This window comes from Oncorhynchus mykiss, chromosome 13 (genome assembly GCF_057628025.1).
Source record: "Oncorhynchus mykiss isolate SJ-2025 chromosome 13, ASM5762802v1, whole genome shotgun sequence".
NCBI classification, from domain to species: Eukaryota; Metazoa; Chordata; class Actinopteri; order Salmoniformes; family Salmonidae; genus Oncorhynchus; species Oncorhynchus mykiss.
This window is the reverse complement of record NC_143034.1, coordinates 70555999-70575604: the sequence shown is the minus strand read 5'-3', so window position 1 is coordinate 70575604 and position 19606 is coordinate 70555999. Positions and strand designations below refer to the sequence as shown.

Here is a 19606-nt window from a genome sequence, read left to right as displayed (position 1 = left end):
TGATTCCTTCCTTTATGTCAGAGAAACATATTTGTTCTTCATGTATTTAAACATACGATCTGAACGTTCTACAATATTGTGCCCAGCTGAACATGCCCCAGGCTTTAGGATGGTGTTGTTTAGGAATTATGTTCTATTTAGAAACACGACCACATCGGCCAACAACACTTTGATATCACCCTTTTGGGTTTCAATAACACCTTTGGTTCCAGTTTAAAAACGAGCGACAAATGAACGGCACAAGATCAATTAATACTTGAAGCTCTATATTTGATTTGTAGTTTCTTTTTATTGCACTTGTACAATAAGTGACCAGTAAGCGCTTTTAGAGCGGTGAGGGGGTCAGAAAGTGCTGTTTTCTCCAGATTGTTGCACTCTTGCATACGGACTATTTCCTGCAACCTGTCACCTGACCTCTCTATGTGACATCACAACTGGACAAGTCAATATGGGTCTTGAAATTCATTGATATTAACTACTTCACTGATTCATTTAATCATAATTATTTGGATTTGTAGCTTTGTGTACTTTTGTTTTTTCCATGTATTAATTGCAGACATCTTTAGTCACTCTGAACAGTAGGTGGATGGCCTGAAGAGTTTAGGGGTCTTCAATATCCAGGAACTCCTTCTTGGGTGGTGCTATCCCCCTGTACCAGGCACAGGACCCATCGCTCCTATTGATACAGGCAAAGTGTTGGGCCTGGGGACCGCTGTGGCTCTTTTCCATCACCCAGTCCGTCCACAGACACTCCTCTGGGGCGCTGATCGTACAGGGGATGGAAGTGCAGCGGATGATCTGTGGATCGGAGCAGAAAGAGAGAAAGACCAAGATCACCGACCGATCATTACCCCAATTCTCTAGCGTTTGCCAATGTGACCAGAGTAATCTTTTCAAGAAAATGTGCTGTGTAAATATTGAACAAAACTGGTGTACTGTAATATTCCTATAATTCCCATCAAACACACCCACACACACCTTGCACTTGCAGCCACTCTCATAGCGTTGAGTCAAACTCTTCTTTTGTGTGGCACTCATGGCCTCCCAAGACTCAATAAAGTCACACAGTGTTACATGCATGGTTCCATCAGTCTCCAGCTTGCCTGCAGACAGAGGAGATAGTGAGTCTATGTCCCATAGAGAAAACATACTGATACAGACAGGAACACTGGAACTCTTCGAGTGGGTAACACTTTATAATAACTTGAATAAGCATTCATAAACTATTTATAACTAGTGTACATAAATACTTCAAATCAATTCATATTTCAATATTTATAAACATTTATAAGAATTATAAAATGGTTAATTCATAAGCATGTATAACATTTGTCATGATTCATTTAGAAATCTGCAGTTCCAACAATAACAAAGCAGACACCCCGCCACGGTTTTGGTAAAAAGCTGAGGGATGGGGCTGAAGAAACGTACCCTCAAATTCATAGACAGAGCTATGGATGCAAACACTGACCATGCATGTGATTAAAATGAAAACAAGCTTGTATTTTGGGTTCTGATGGGGTACAACAGTTGAAGTAAAGACATTACTAATATACAAGCTATATTCTTCAAGAATCAATGGCTATACATCATTAATTTAAAAACAAACCTTTTTTAAAAAAAAAGTTATTATAAATGAAAACCTGAAGTTGTACCAAAATGTATTGTTCTAAAGCACTTGTTTTCTCATACAGCATGCAGTCAGTAGGATGGTCAGTAGGATGTCAGTAGGATGGTCAGTAGGATGGTCAGTGGGATGGTCAGTGGGATGGTCAGTGGGATGCAGTCAGTAGGATGGTCAGTGGGATGGTCAGTAGGATGGTCAGTAGGATGGTCAGTGGGATGGTCAGTGGGATGGTCAGTAGGGTGGTCAGTAGGGTGGTCAGTAGGGTGGTCAGTGGGATGGTCAGTAGGATGGTCAGTGGGATGGTCAGTGGGATGGTCAGTAGGATGGTCAGTGGGATGGTCAGTAGGATGGTCAGTGGGATGGTCAGTAGGATGGTCAGTAGGATGGTCAGTGGGATGGTCAGTAGAATGGTCAGTAGGATGGTCAGTAGGATGGTCAGTAGGATGGTCAGTGGGATGGTCAGTAGGATGGTCAGTGGGATGGTCAGTAGGATGGTCATTAGGATGGTCAGTAGGATGGTCAGTGGGATGGTCAGTAGGATGGTCAGTGGGATGGTCAGTAGGATGGTCAGTAGGATGCAGTCAGTAGGATGGTCAGTAGGATGGTCAGTGGGATGGTCAGTAGGATGGTCAGTGGGATGGTCAGTGGGATGGTCAGTGGGATGGTCAGTGGGATGGTCAGTGGGATGCAGTCAGTAGGATGGTCAGTAGGATGGTCAGTAGGATGGTCAGTGGGATGCAGTCAGTGGGATGGTCAGTGGGATGGTCAGTGGGATGGTCAGTAGGATGGTCAGTGGGATGGTCAGTGGGATGGTCAGTAGGATGGTCAGTGGGATGGTCAGTAGGGTGGTCAGTGGGATGGTCAGTGGGATGGTCAGTAGGATGGTCAGTAGGATGGTCAGTGGGATGCAGTCAGTGGGATGGTCAGTAGGATGGTCAGTGGGATGGTCAGTAGGGTGGTCAGTAGGAAGGTCAGTGGGATGGTCAGTACGATGGTCAGTGGGATGGTCAGTGGGATGCAGTCAGTGGGATGCTCAGTAGGATGGTCAGTGGGATGGTCAATAGTATGGTCAGTAGGATGGTCAGTGGGATGGTCAGTAGGATGGTCAGTAGGATGGTCAGTGGGATGGTCAGTAGGATGGTCAGTAGGATGGTCAGTGGGATGGTCAATAGGATGGTCAGTGGGATGGTCAGTGGGATGGTCAGTGGGATGCAGTCAGTAGGATGGTCAGTGGGATGGTCAGTGGGATGGTCAGTAGGATGGTCAGTAGGATGGTCAGTGGGATGGTCAGTAGGATGGTCAGTAGGATGGTCAGTAGGATGGTCAGTAGGATGGTCAGTGGGATGGTCAGTAGGATGGTCAGTGGGATGCAGTCAGTAGGATGGTCAGTAGGATGGTCAGTGGGATGCAGTCAGTGGGATGGTCAGTAGGATGGTCAGTAGGATGGTCAGTGGGATGCAGTCAGTAGGATGGTCAGTAGGATGCAGTCAGTGGGATGGTCAGTAGGATGGTCAGTAGGATGGTCAGTGGGATGCAGTCAGTAGGATGGTCAGTGGGATGGTCAGTAGGATGCAGTCAGTGGGATGGTCAGTGTGATGGTCAGGCAGGATGGTCAGTAGGATGGTCAGTGGGATGGTCAGTAGGATGGTCAGGCAGGATGGTCAGTGGGATGGTCAGTAGGATGGTCAGTGGGATGGTCAATAGGATGGTCAGTGGGATGGTCAGGCAGGATGGCCAGTAGGATGGTCAGTAGGATGGTCAGTAGGATGGTCAGTGGGATGCAGTCAGTGGGATGGTCATAATGCTGTAAGCATTTCTTGGTAGTTGAACCAGTGCTGGCAATAGATCTTGGTAACATAGTGAGAACCGCACCTGTGAAGAGATACTCCTTGTTGCCGTTGGTTTCCAGAGTAACGCCACAAACGGCTGAGGAGGGTGCAGTGAAGATGGCGTCGATATCCCGGTCAGGACCTTTAAACATCTGTCCAATCACAAGGAGAGGAAGAGAAGGATCTATCAAACATGTCCATATGCAGGTCTGAACTTCGCTGACTGCAGAAAGCACTTAATAAAAAGTCTGATCATACCTTGATCTGTTTGATGTCGTACTTGATCCTCTTGATGGTGTTGCCATAGACGTCATTACCAGCCTCAACCACTTTCTTTCCAACCACCTTGGCCCTGATCACTAGAAGAGCGGAAGAGAGGGAGACATGTTTTAACTCTACTGAAATAATCTATTAATCCGTTTTACTGGTCAGTCAGACACTGACGGTTTAAGGGCGTTATGGGATGGAAGAGAACAACAGTAAAATGCTTTATAGACCCATGTTTTTACCATCCGTTCAGACTGTGCATAAGTTTAGACTGTTTGGGTGTAACATATTGGCTAGGTTTGCTCCAAAACAGATGAAAGTCTGTTTTCCCTCCTGGTCCTAGATTCCTCGCTCTGGTCGTTTGCTTCTCCTTTAACAACATTCCTGGTTTAACTATGTTGTCCTGCCTTTAATTCAACACTCCTGGTTTAACTATGTTGTTCTGCCTTTAATTCAACACTCCTGGTTTAACTATGCTGCCCTGTCTTTAATTCAACACTCCTGGTTTAACTATGTTGCCCTGTCTTTAATTCAACACTCCTGGTTTAACTATGCTGCCCTGTCTTTAATTCAACACTCCTGGTTTAACTATGTTGCCCTGTCTGGTCTGCAGATGGTTCAGGTGCCAACCAGGTGCTGGTAGGAAGACTGAGGCACATGAGCGTTTCATCAGCTGTAATCTGAGAGAGGAATGTGCCTGGCCTGCTCTGAGGAAGCTAGTCAGCAATCTTTTGGAAAATGTAACCAGAATGCAGGCATGCGCACAGGAAATCAGTCACACACTGGACGTTGTCACACACTGTCGGGCCCAGGCCCCTCCTCCCGAGCCCTCCGCCCATCAGTCTGGGTAGAAGGTGCTGACAGCGACACAAACCAGACTCTCTTTTCTTCTTTCTCCTCATTTCACTCTGATTCAGGAGATTTTTACAGGATTTGTTGTTGGACAAGGAAGGAAGAAATGGGCAGAAAGGTTGGAGTGGAAAAACATGGTCCTTGCCAAACAGATGAACTTCCTCTGTAACGATGTTAAGTTCCCTCTATTCCACAACTGTCTGTCATCATTAGGACCAGTACACCACAGAGATGTACTTGTTGCTTTATCACTGGAATTACAGTTTGTTTTTGTTTTGCAGACATCCTGATCCAATGAAATTACAGGAGACTGGGTTTTTTTCTAATAGCTGTACCAGCTACTTAAAGGGGACACTACACTCCGTTGTCAGAGTTTGCCAGAGGTTTACAGACCTTAAGATGGCTCCACATCCCCTGCAATCGGTTCGGCAGAGCCAACTATGCCTCAACCAAAAATTAATTGAAAAGATAAGCACCACAAATACAGAAATTATATGGTGCTCATCTTTTCCATCATTAGGGATTGTGGCATGTAGCTGTATCTACACAATACATAGCCTGGGATGTGTATTTATGGATCTACACAATATATAGCCTGGGATGTGTATTTGTGGGTCTACACAATATATAACCTGGGATGTGTATTTATGGATCTACACAATATATAGCCTGGGATGTGTATTTATGGATCGACACAATATATAGCCTGGGATGTGTATTTATGGATCTACACAATATATAGCCTGGGAGGTGTATTTATGGATCTGCACAATACATAGTCTGGGATGTGTATTTATGGATCTACACAATACATAGCCTGGGATGTGTATTTATGGATCTACACAATACATAGCCTGGGACGTGTATTTGTGGATCTACACAATACATAGCCTGGGACGTGTATTTGTGGATCTACACAATATATAGCCTGGGATGTGTATTTATGGATCTACACAATACATAGCCTGGGATGTGTATTTATGGATCTACATATTATATAGCCTGGGATGTGTATTTATGGATCTACACAATATATAGCCTGGGATGTGTATTTATGGATCTACACATTATATAGCCTGGGATGTGTATTTATGGATCTACACATTATATAGCCTGGGATGTGTATTTATGGATCTACACATTATATAGCCTGGGATGTGTATTTATGGATCTACACAATACATAGCCTGGGATGTGTATTTATGGATCTACACATTATATAGCCTGGGATGTGTATTTATGGATCTACACAATATATAGCCTGGGATGTGTATTTATGGATCTACACAATATATAGCCTGGGATGTGTATTTATGGATCTACACATTATATAGCCTGGGAGGTGGACTTTCCGCAACACAAGATCCCTTTTGAGATAAAAAATAAATAGATCTGACAAACTTAGACTTTAGAGTGTAATATCCCTTTAATATGAACATCTCTTCTATTGGTTTTTAAAACCAGAACTGTACCACTGCCTAGCAACAAACAAAGGGCAGTGTGGAAAACGCTGCTATGAATGAAAGATGAGGTTCACCTCAGTGCAGTCCAGCCCTAGCTGCATTCAGCTGTGAATCAGACTGGAGACTAATGTCAAACAGATGTTTACTTTGAGTTCAGTCGTCCAATTCCCCAAGGTGGCGACCGCAGGTACGGCTAAGAACAGTCTTTTAGGGAATTTATACTTTGTCTAAGAAGTATGAAGCATGTGCCTTAATTGGATTACAATACAGCCCGAGAAAAACATTTCCTTTTAAGGTTTTACAGAGTCAAACTGTTGACAGGGAGAACGGAGAGGGAGGGACAAAAGACAACGAAAGAGAGAGAGAGAGAGAGAATACTAGGAGATAGGATGTTGAGAGTGATGGAGGAATGTAGAATATCTCCAGGCAGGGAAACAGAGTTAAGGAGTGGCAGGAATAGCAATCATTCTGCAGTTGTGGAATCATCCTCATCACCATTTCATGTGTTTAGAAAGAGACAGGCCAGCAATAGCAATACCATATGCTAGCAGTGACATTCAGAGAGAGGAGAGAGACAGGGGGAGAGATAGACAGGGGGAAGAGAGAGACATGGGGAGAGAGAACCATGGGGAGAGAGAGACAGGGGAAGAGAGAGAGAGCGCGCAAGAGAGAAGCCAACAGGATCGACAGAGAGGGAGAAGTCAACTAAGATCAAGTTCATAGTCAGGAAAAAGCACTAAACTCTACCCAGGCTGCATGGTTTGCTGTGTGCATCAGAACAGCTCTGAGAGGGCAGCCCTCGCAGTCATACAGACTCTAACCACTGGGAACACACTGTTTGAATCAACATTGTTTCCTCATCCTTTCAATTAAATGACATTGAACCAACGTGGAATAGAGATTGAATTGACGTCTGGGCCCAGTGGGTAAGGTCTACACACAGTCTCACTATAGTCTACACACAGTCTCACTATAGTCTACACACAGTCTCACTATAGTCTACACACAGTCTCACTATAGTCTACACACAGTCTCACTATAGTCTACACACAGTCTCACTATAGTCTACACACAGTCTCACTATAGTCTACACACAGTCTCAGACGGAAGCACAGAGCACCTTTTCTCTGAGGCCACACACACACACACACACACACACACACACACACACACACACACACACAACACCAAACATGCCCAGGGGACCCCACAGTACTGCACTGAGTGATCCTTGCAGAATGATCCTCACGCACACACACTCCCTCTTTCCCTCTGTGTTCCACACTCTGCCATTCTGAAACACACAGCTGCTAGTGTTACAGCCCCATGGACAACCAGTGTAGGGAAACCCTCCTGCTCCTCCAGGGGGATTGGTGTTCATCCCCTTGACCGGAGTGTGCAGAAACAATCCTCACTGGCTGAGCAGGAATCAGACACCGGACACTTCTGATTCCCTCCGATGGTAAAGAAAGTCAGGTGGAATGTTCCAAAGGCACCAAGCAAGGATATATATCGACTGACTGGACTGTGGAGTGACACAGTTGTGCTGCGTCACTTGGATTGGTGGACAATGCTGTCGGTCTGAAATGTACTGTGAAACTAGTCTGCTCTTGGAAATGAGACCTGGGTTCTGTGTACATGGCTAATACAGTACTCTCCTCATGTAATATCATTTTGTCATTTGGTATTTCCTTTTGAAAATACACTAACATGATTGGATCGTGACGTGTAATGTCCGTCTCCATTGATCCTGCGCAGATCATGAGTCCTACCATTTACACATTTCAACTCCTAACACCATCCGATTTTCCAATCACCAAACCTACGAAGAATTGACTGAGAAAGTCCAGAAACAAACTAATACATGTAATCTTCCTCAGGTTTAAATCCAAATGGTTTAACCTCTAGCTGCCACATGTATGTCTAATAGTGGGGATAAAAACACACGTCCTGTCTGAATGACCGGATGGTTACCAGCAGCCATCCATCAGATTCATTACACTATAGAGCTGCTGGAACAGTGGGGCTGCTATTGGACGTCTCACAGTGGTTGTATGTGCCCCTTCATATTACAGTCTGCTCTCATTGGCCCTGTGCCATAACAACAGTGTACACTGTGTAGTCAACAAACACCACGCTCTGCCTGGCCCCCAAGGTGAGCCGAAATGAGGTACCACCATGCTGGAAGGGGGGGGGGGGGGTACAGGCAGCACAGTATGGATGGACACTGAAAAGGGCACTCAAAAAATAGGACTTAAACAAGGCCTTGATAAAAGCCTGTTGACAGATGTTCAAGGAGGGTAGATTTACCAGGAAGTGGCTCATCATAAACCAACCCCTAAACTGAATTAAAGGGTGACACTTTGCAATACTGTTACGGGTTTATAAAGGATTTATAATCATATTAATTGTTGACAGTCAATTAAACATTTTACAAGTCATTAAAAAGTTAGAACTCCTTGATTAAAATTGTGAGACAATCATTAAAAAAAAGCAACACAAAGGGAGCACTCAATTATGGGTCTGGAAAAATCTGACATTTGTTTTAAGATTCCAGTTACCCATTCAGTGTTACATTGTAAAACAGCATTTCCAAAACTCTTTCCATTTCAAGTTCATTTGTAATCTATGGGAAGGCTAAACTACTCATCCTAGTAACTTTCCCAGACTACTATGCAACTCCACCCTGCAGAGGTGCAACCTGGGAGAGTCCACTGAATGATGATTATGACTAACATGGAGTGTGTGGTGTGTATTCATTTCTAACCAGAGTTGCACACCAGTTGATTTGCGCTCGGTCTCAAGATAAAATCATTGTAGGAAATGACAATGTTGCCTGAAAACAGTTGACCACAGATAAAATCATTATAGGAAATGCCAATGTTTACTAGAAACAAGATAACCAAAGGCTGTGAAAAGACAAGAATAATTATCTGGCAGGCTGCAACAAGATCAGGACTGGTTGTGGAACAGAGTGTACTTTCTTTCACAAGCAACAAACAGACTAGTTGGGATACTTGCTTGGTCATCAGCAAACATTTTAGAACAATATGCAGATGGGAAAATGTCCATGCTTGTCATTTAATTGTAGAGGAGGAGAAGGGTTCTGGTTCAGCCAGCGGCCGACAACTCCTGCTCTCTATTCCTGCTCTCTATTCCTGCCCTCTATTCCTGCTCTCTATTCCTGCTCTCTATTCCTGCCCTCTATTCCTGCTCTCTATTCCTGCTCTCTATTCCTGCTCTCTATTCCTGCTCTCTATTCCTGCTCTCTATTCCTGCCCTCTATTCCCGCCCTCTATTCCCGCCCTCTATTCCTGCTCTCTATTCCTGCTCTCTATTCCTGCCCTCTATTCCTGCCCTCTATTCCTGCCCTCTATTCCTGCCCTCTATTCCTGCTCTCTATTCCTGCTCTCTATTCCTGCCCTCTAAAGACTAACAAGACAGGCACTTCAGTGGGATCCACAGGGTTGGACATCGAGGAAGACATTGAGAAGAACCAATGAAGAAGGGATGAAGAGGGTAGGAACTAGGATTCACCTGGAATGAAGTTAAGGAAACTGATCTGAACTGGGTTTGCTGGAGATACACTGTTGAGGCTCTTTGCTCCACTAGGAGCTAAAATGATTAGGTCAAATCAAAATAAAGACAGTAAATTACCATTTAGCAGATGCTAAATCCTCATTCCACATACAGTATACCATTTAGCAGACTCTTTTACCCAATCTAATCCTCATTCCATATACAATATACCATTTAGCAGACTATTTTATCCAATCTAATCCTCATTCCATATACAGTATACCATTTAGCAGACTCTTTTACCCAATCTAATCCTCATTCCATATACAGTATACCATTTAGCAGACTATTTTATCCAATCTAAACCTCATTCCATATACAGTATACCATTTAGCAGACTCTTTTATCCAATCTAAACCTCATTCCATATACAGTATACCATTTAGCAGACTCTTTTATCCAATCTAAACCTCATTCCATATACAGTATACCATTTAGCAGACTATTTTATCCAATCTAAACCTCATTCCATATACAGTATACCATTTAGCAGACTATTTTATCCAATCTAAACCTCATTCCATATACAGTATACCATTTAGCAGACTATTTTATCCAATCTAAACCTCATTCCATATACAGTATACCATTTAGCAGACTATTTTATCCAATCTAATCCTTATTCCATATTCAGTATACCATTTAGCAGATGCTTTTATCCAATCTAAACCTTATTCCATATACAGTATACCATTTAGCAGATGCTTTTATCCAATCTAATCCTTATTCCATATGCAGTATACCATTTAGCAGATGCTTTTATCCAAAGCGACTCAGTCATGTACCCATACATGTATTACGTATGGGTTGTTCTGATAATCGAACCCACTATCCTGATGTTGCAATCGCCATGCTCTACCAACTGAGCTTGCTCCCTCCGCAGCAATGCCAAATTCATCAATCCACTCAAACCAAACAATTAGCTCTCACGTCAAGTGTTCCCCATTGTGTCCCTCAATCATTTTGGAGAATCTACTAGGAATGAAATCTAATGGTTGTCCATAAACTCAACAGGAACTGTCCTCAGGGAATTGTGTGTTGCATGTCATCACACCTCTTCACTAACTGAAATATAAAACCATAAATCTGGTTTATGGTACATTTCTCTGAAACGTCACGTATAGCTGCTCATGTTGTAGTGCTGCCAAAGACCCTCAACCGTCCTGTCTTATCATACTGCACAGGACAGACTGCATCAGTCCTCATCCGTCCTGTCTTACCATACTGCACAGGACAGACTGCATCAGTCCTCATCCGTCCTGTCTTATCATACTGCACAGGACAGACTGCATCAGTCCTTATCCGTCCTGTCTTATCATACTGCACAGGACAGACTGCATCAGTCCTCATCCGTCCTGTCTTACCATACTGCACAGGACAGACTGCATCAGACCTCAACCGTCCTGTCTTACCATACTACACAGGACAGACTGCATCAGACCTCATCCGTCCTGTCTTATCATACTGCACAGGACAGACTGCATCAGACCTCAACCGTCCTGTCTTATCATACTGCACAGGACAGACTGCATCAGTCCTCATCCGTCCTGTCTTATCATACTGCACAGGACAGACTGCATCAGTCCTCATCCGTCCTGTCTTACCATACTGCACAGGACAGACTGCATCAGACCTCAACCGTCCTGTCTTACCATACTGCACAGGACAGACTGCATCAGTCCTCATCCGTCCTGTCTTACCATACTACACAGGACAGACTGTATCAGTCCTCATCCGTCCTGTCTTACCATACTACACAGGACAGACTGCATCAGACCTCATCCGTCCTGTCTTACCATACTGCACAGGACAGACTGTATCAGTCCTCATCCGTCCTGTCTTACCATACTACACAGGACAGACTGCATCAGTCCTCATCCGTCCTGTCTTACCATACTACACAGGACAGACTGCATCAGTCCTCATCCGTCCTGTCTTACCATACTACACAGGACAGACTGCATCAGTCCTCATCCGTCCTGTCTTACCATTCTACACAGGACAGACTGCATCAGTCCTCATCCGTCCTGTCTTACCATACTACACAGGACAGACTGCATCAGTCCTCATCCGTCCTGTCTTACCATACTACACAGGACAAACTGCATCAGTCCTCATCCGTCCTGTCTTAACATACTACACAGGACAGACTGTATCAGTCCTCATCCGTCCTGTCTTACCATACTACACAGGACAGACTGTATCAGTCCTCATCCGTCCTGTCTTACCATACTACACAGGACAGACTGTATCAGTGCTTGAAGTAGAATGAAAAGGTGCCGGTCCGCTTTAATTTTCACAATGCCGGTATTCATGTTTTACAGCGACTAACCTAGAGGTGTCGATACTCAGGCAGTTCAATTCTGGTAAAGTGCTGGTAAGCCTGATGAACACTGGCCCAATTCAAGCACTCGTCTGCGTTAGCTATCCGCTCAAGACTTCAAAAGCATGGAAATATCATCTCACTTAGTAGAATGAACAACCGTTAGCCAACCTATCCACGTGATAAACAAACAGCCCAGCCAAACCCTGAGTACATAAGGAGCTGTTGTGATGTCAAAGCTGGCGCAGATTTTTGCTTTGGACAGAAAAGGATGTGGTTTTAATGGTATCGTCTGTTGACACAGCTTGCAGCAGGGCCTGTCTTCAGAGCAGAAACCAGTCAGCCTACTTTTTTCAGATCCCAAAAGGTTTGCATTCCTTTTCCCAAAATGTCTCCATAGGTACACATCCCTCCAACTAGAAGCAATACGAGGCAGTGGACTGCTTGGTCAAATGCATGACTGACATAACATCTGATCGTCGAGCGGCATCGAAGGGCTCCGTAACCAGTCAGTCCTGACGGGAGGATTTCAATTAATGTGGATGGAAATGGATTTGTTTCTGGTCAATCCCTTCTCATCATTGAATAAACTGTCTGGAGATGCCAATTAGAAGAAGACTTCCAGTATATTCAGTACATGGTGTTATCGCAGTAGTCAAGGAGCGAACAGGATATCAAGGTCATACGCTTCAGTACATGGTGTTGTTATCGCAGTAGTCCAGGAGCGAACAGGATATCACGGTCATACGCTTCAGTACATGTCAGACAGACAATGAAATACCCCACCCCTGGGATTGACTGTCCACCTCTGCCTAAAGACAACGCAAGGTACCAAGTAGCCTTGGGGGTCTAGCTACAGAACACACACCTACCAGTGTCAGCATGGGTGCAAATGTCACCTGCTGCCTGTGACATTAGTGATGGGCGGGGTCGATACAGTTACATACCGGGATACTATTTTTTTATGATATATCGTGCCGTTTTGACTATATCGCAATATTATTTTTGCGCTAGTTGGCTGTACTTGCACCAAAACACCAGTGTTTTCAGCACTTTTATTTCCATGACTGATCAAACCTCGTTTTCTCACGGCTCTCTCTTGTCCCTCTGCAGAAGACAAATGGTGAGCAATATTTTTGGAGCATCAAAACACAATAAAATCACAGTATCGAATTGCAATACATACAGAATTGTGAAAATCGCAAAACATATGGTATCGGCACCTAAGTATGGTGATAATATTGTATCGCGACGTCCCTGGCAATTGCAAGCCCTGTGCGACACACTCGCTTCCCGTCTTTCCTACTCTCCCTACTGTCCTCTGTCCAGTAGAAGACAAATACTGAAGCTCCTTTAGAGAAAGTGACCGAAGGCGCCGTCCACCCCACCACACCAACCTACAATGGACCACACCGAAACTAGGTTGACAGAGTGTCATTCATGCCAGTCACCTCTACTGAGAGGGCAGGTCCCAAATTGAACCTCTTGCGTTAAAAAATGTGATGTATCCTGAAGACAGGGACCAGCACCAAACTAGTACACCAGGCCAAATGAGGTCAACTCTGAAGCAGGCCAAGGATTTACTTCATCAGAATGGTTTGTGTATAAAAATACCCCTTCATCATAGCTTAGCCCGTTAATGGCATCTTACATCTTAAATTACAAAGAATATTGTCTGGTTTTCACTGGTGAACATCGACCAAGGAATTTCCAGAGATTAAAAGTCCTTCCAGAGGTTATGGGTTTACACAGCTGGATTTTAAAAGGCAGTGTGTGCCAGAGACTTTCTCAACAGGTTCAGATGCTTGGTCGTGCTCTTCATTGGCCCTCGATTTCCTCATTTCCATCAGACGGGATGACAAGGCCATTGCAATGTCACCACGTTGCCAACTTCAAGGCATCGTTGTGCAATAGCAAAGCAAACAGTGTCCAGTGTTCACATACTAGAAACCCATTCTGACCATGGTTTGTGCATTTCACAGCATAGTTGGGGTCAATTCGGTTTCAATCCAGTCAATTCAGGAAGTAAACTAAAAGCACTAATCTTCCTCAAATTGGAATTTCAGTTTACTTTTTGATTTGACTGAATGGAAATAGGATTGACTCCAAACCTGATTCACAGCCTTTTAGAGTCAATGAAATAAAAGTGCAATGAAAAGACCATTGTACTTTTGACCTTAAACCTAAACCTTATTCTGCTGCACTAATCTCATAAACAGGATTGTGTTTCTACATCAAACGAGCAAAAGGACAACATAGGAATAAAGTGGAATCATATTACACAGGTTCTACGCTCCTCGCATATTTTGTATTTATTTTTAATTTAACCTTAATTTAACTAAGCAAGTCATTTAAGAACCAATTCTTATTTACAACGACGGCCTACCCTGGCTAAACCCAGACAACGCTGGGCCAAATGTGTGCCTCCCTATGGGACTCCCAATGTCGACTGGATGTGATACAGCCATGGATTTGAACCAGAGACTGTAATGATGCCTCTTGCACTGAGATGCAGTGCCTTAGACCGCTAGACTCGGGAGCCCAGGGGCTACAGTCCATTACAGATTACAAAGGAAGATCCAGGAGTGATCTGCCCAACTATGCCTCTCTACCAGACTAACACACACACACTATGGTATTGGAACTGACTCTGTATATACTGTACTGCAGCTTCTTACTTTCTCATGTTCATCTTATTTCAGTGTGTTTCTGTTCTACCCTGTTATTTTTAGTACTACCTTGATACTGAATACTGCATTGTTGGGTTTAGAGCTCGCAAGAAAGGCATTTCACTGTCCTTGTGCACATGCTATTAAAACGTGAAACTCTACGAGCTCTGGTGCCATTGCAACCTATAGCAGAGAAACGGTGGAATAAGTAGAATAAGTAAACTGCTGTATATATACACCACAGGCTGAGCCAGCTCACAACCATGAAGAAAGTCCCTAAAAAAACAGTATATAAACATCAAGACAAGCCGGTCACTGTTTAGAGATTCTCGTTAGCATAAGTTAGTTATGTAAAGACAAGTAACCCAAACAGGCAGTGGTCTGTACCTGATCAAATCAGAAGAGAAAGAGGCCCAGAAACAGATCCTCGTCAGGGGAAACCAAAGGTTTGGCCTAATATGCTTGTGTTCCCAGCTCCAACAGTGTAGTAGTAACTAACAATTCACAACAATATACACATATCTAAAGGTAAAAGGAATATTAGGATGAGCAATGTGTGAGTGGAATTGATTAAAATACAGTAGAAGTAGTGGGATTCCCTGGTTCTTTAAAGAACATATACAGTCATTAGCCTTCAGGCCGGACGTGGTGCTGTAGTACATTCTTAGAAAAAGAAAAGTGCCATCTAGAACCTAAAAGGGTTCTTCGGCTGTCCCCATAGGAGAACCCTTTGAAGAACCCCTTTTGGTTCCAGGTAGAACCTTTTTGGGTTCCAAATAGAACCCTTCCCACAGAGAGTTTTACATGGAACCCAAAAGGGTTCAACCTGGAACCAAAAAGGGTTCCCCTATGTGGACAACCGAAGAAACCTTTTGGAATCCTTGTCTAATGAACGTGAGCGACCCTGCCTGGACCTCACACCAAAGCCCATGTTTCCCAGATTCCATTTGCCACACAGGCTAGCAGTAGTAACTATACAGTAGTAATAGTGGCTGCAGTGGAAGGCATCTATCATCTGTAGTTGTTGTTCTGGTGGTTTAGGCTGGACCAGGGTAGAACCCGTCCAGGGTTCTAGAGTTCTTAATTCCACTCTTTTACCTTTAGATATGTGTGTATTGTTGTGAATTGTTAGATATTATTGCACTGTTGGAGCTGGGAACACAAGCATTTCGCTACACCCGCAATAACATCTGCTAAACATGTGTATGCTACCAATAAAAGGTGATTTGATTTGATAGAGTAGAAGGTCCCAGAATAACAGTTCTCAGTCACAACACAGTGGATTGTGCTACTCGACTCCTAACATCTTGCCTGTTCATGGTACACTTTGATGACCAATACAAGGATCTGGCCAGAGAACCATCCATAGTAGAGCTCACAACAAACAGTATTTACCCACAATGCAGTACACAAGCTTTGTTTATTCGTATCTGCCTGTTTGGATGTTAACATCACAACAGCAATGACAACACCTTTGAAAGAACAGATGACTTTAAATGGATACATTTCAATCATATTTTGACCTTGTTAAATCCACTATGAGCCAGGCACATTCAGTCACATTCCACAGAATTAACAACTATCCTGTGTTTATTTCACAAGGACAGACGCTGGAATATTCTTAGCTGGTTGTGTTTGAGAATATCTCCCTTCATGTGACCCCAAGGTGATTTAAATGATCTGGAGAAGAACATGGGTCTGAGTGTCTGGTACAGTAGCTGCTGATATAAGACAACTCTATAGAGGGCACAGTGTCTGGTACAGTAGCTGCTGCTATAAGACTACTCTATAGAGGGCACAGTGTCTGGTACAGTAGCTGCTGCTATAAGACTACTCTATAGAGGGCACAGTGTCTGGTACAGTAGCTGCTGCTATAAGACTACTCTATAGAGGGCACAGTGTCTGGTACAGTAGCTGCTGATATAAGACTACTCTATAGAGGGTACAGTAGCTGCTGATATAAGACTACTCTATAGAGGGTACAGTAGCTGCTGATATAAGACTACTCTATAGAGGGTACAGTGTCTGGTACAGTAGCTGCTGCTATAAGACTACTCTATAGAGGGTACAGTAGCTGCTGCTATAAGACTACTCTATAGAGGGTACAGTAGCTGCTGCTATAAGACTACTCTATAGAGGGTACAGTAGCTGCTGCTATAAGACTACTCTATAGAGGGTACAGTAGCTGCTGATATAAGACTACTCTATAGAGGGTACAGTAGCTGCTGATATAAGACTACTCTATAGAGGGTACAGTAGCTGCTGATATAAGACTACTCTATAGAGGGTACAGTAGCTGCTGATATAAGACTACTCTATAGAGGGCACAGTGTCTGGTACAGTAGCTGCTGCTATAAGACTACTCTATAGAGGGCACAGTGTCTGGTACAGTAGCTGCTGATATAAGACTACTCTATAGAGGGCACAGTGTCTGGTACAGTAGCTGCTGATATAAGACTACTCTATAGAGGGTACAGTAGCTGCTGATTTAAGACTACTCTATAGAGGGTACAGTAGCTGCTGCTATAAGACTACTCTATAGAGGGTACAGTAGCTGCTGATTTAAGACTACTCTATAGAGGGTACAGTAGCTGCTGATATAAGACTACTCTATAGAGGGTACAGTAGCTGCTGATATAAGACTACTCTATAGAGGGTACAGTAGCTGCTGATATAAGACTACTCTATAGAGGGTACAGTAGCTGCTGATATAAGACTACTCTATAGAGGGTACAGTAGCTGCTGATATAAGACTACTCTATAGAGGGTACAGTAGCTGCTGATATAAGACTACTCTAGAGCATCAGTGGGACAGGAAGAAGAAAAAGAAGAGAGAGGGGGGGGGGGGTTGATGGGTTCTCTCTGTAAAATGTAAAGTATGTGAAGTATTGGATAATTTCATGTTGAATTGAACATTTGTTTTGAAGCAACGTGCTGTGTGTGTACGTGTGTGGGGTGTGAGAGGTCCACCCATCACCATTCCCTCTTGTATTCTCAGTATGTTGCAAATAAAGCAGGCCATCCATCTTAAATAGTGAAACAAATGAACTGTCAAAGATAATTGATATAACCTACCACTATTATTTGATTTTCATAATAGTACACCAAGAAGTCTACACTACAACTGAGTGCCTTGGGCTCAATGTAGGAAAATGTTCATTTTACATTTTGGTGTATATCATTTAGCTTTTGGACAAATAACAATTAATCCGAAGGCATACTGTAGGCCTATAGCAACATAGAACACTTGGTGTAGAAAACCTACAGGAGGGCAGCTATCCAGGAACAGGGTTTGAGAACCCTGGCTGTAGCCCGTTTTACTGTTGCCTACTTAATTATACAAATAATTGTGTGAGAATACGTAAATATAGGCCTAATGATCATGGCATGACAATTATACAAAGTTACAACGACCACAGACAATTCTGTATGATGCGCAAAAATGTGTAGTAGCCTATCTTGATACAGTGTAGTAGCATATCTATCAACATGTGAAGAGAAACAAATGTTGCCAAAATTGCTTACCGACGTCTGCATTGCAAAAAGCCTGTTGAGGATGCGCAGGGGAGCAACTGCAAGCTTCTGCGATGTCTTCCACCCGCCAGAGGAACAGAACGACCAGAGTAATGAAACAACTGCTTATGGACCAAGTCATTTTGGAAACGAATTATTCTACTGTCGACTGTATGGAAAAATCTATCAATCTATCGCGTGGAGGGAAAATGTTTACCCCACGGCAGCTAAAGAACAGAAACACAAATATATATTCAGTCCCAAGCTTTTCAGGTCGTGAAGTCGATTGTTTCGCCAAATATCACAAAAGGATCGCACTAATGAAAGTGTGACATGTAAACTACACTAGAACATTGCCCTTTCCCTTCTAGACTGTTCCAGACTGACAGACACCTAGAGATCTGTTTTCCTTGCCTTTTATGGTGGGCTGTGAGCTCCTCCCCCAGTCAGGACCAAACCAGTGGCAGGCAGGCTGAGCATTCTATAAAACAGCAGATTAATGTTGAATGAGCTCTAGTAACAATGAGGTTGCTTTTCATCAACAGGCTAGGCTTACATAATGTGTCTAAGAGTCTAGCCGACATTATGTATATCTTTATATGTAGGCTATGAAGTCTCAGTTTCCATACCTTATGTGTCCTCATGGCATTATCTAAATATGTGACTTGAGTAAAGGTTGGATGGCTGCCTAGGCTACTCCTAAATAACAAGTCACTAATTCCAAATATGTACTATCTGATGTCTACAACCTTTTAAAATAGCGCCTGCTCTTGTCATGTGATTTTCTATAAGCATTTATCCACAACCGATGGCCAACTTTGCTGTACTTTTTCCCAAGTTCAAATATCTCTCAGTGTCCTTCCACAGCCCTGTGTTGTTACTGTATAGTGAGTAACAACACAGCCCTGTATAGTGAATGTAATGTGGACATTGTGTGTCTGGGAGCAATTTCAGTAGCTAATAGGAAACCCAAGACATCACAGCACACAAGGAAATACCAGTACACAGAGAGAAAGAGAGAGATAGAGAGATATTTATCTTGATTTATTTTCCCTTTTGTACTGTTTGTACTATTTTCAGATCATTATAAAACTGTACATAGCCATAATATGACATTTGAAATGTGTCTATTCCTTTGAAACTTGTGAGTGTAATGTTTACTGTTAATGTTTGATTGATTATTTCACATTAGTTTATTATCTATGGCACTTGCTTTGACAATGTAAACATAGGTTTCCCATGCCCATAAAGCCCTTTGAATTTAATTTAATTAAGAAATAAAGATAGAGAGAGAGAGACAGAGAGAGAGAGAAAGAGAGAGACAGAGAGACAGAGAGAGAGAGCGAGAGAGACAGAGAGAGAGAAAGAGAGAGACAGAGAGACAGAGAGAGAGAGAGAGAGAGAGAGAGAGAGAGAGAGAGAGAGAGAGAGAGACAGAGAGAAAGAGAGAGAGAGAGAGAGAGAGAGAGAGAGAGAGAGAGAGA

The 19606-nt window shown here is 43.3% G+C and overlaps 1 protein-coding gene across 1 annotated transcript; it reads right to left on the bottom strand.

The window, feature by feature from the left end:
* Positions 1–269: 269 nt before the first annotated feature.
* Positions 270–18501, bottom strand: LOC100136244 (tissue inhibitor of metalloproteinase 2). Its single transcript, NM_001124508.1, is given in 5 exon segments — positions 270–798; positions 979–1103; positions 3500–3608; positions 3715–3815; positions 18135–18501. Coding segments are annotated over 5 exon segments (663 nt in total). The 5' UTR covers positions 18265–18501; the 3' UTR covers positions 270–600.
* Positions 18502–19606: the final 1105 nt, after the last annotated feature.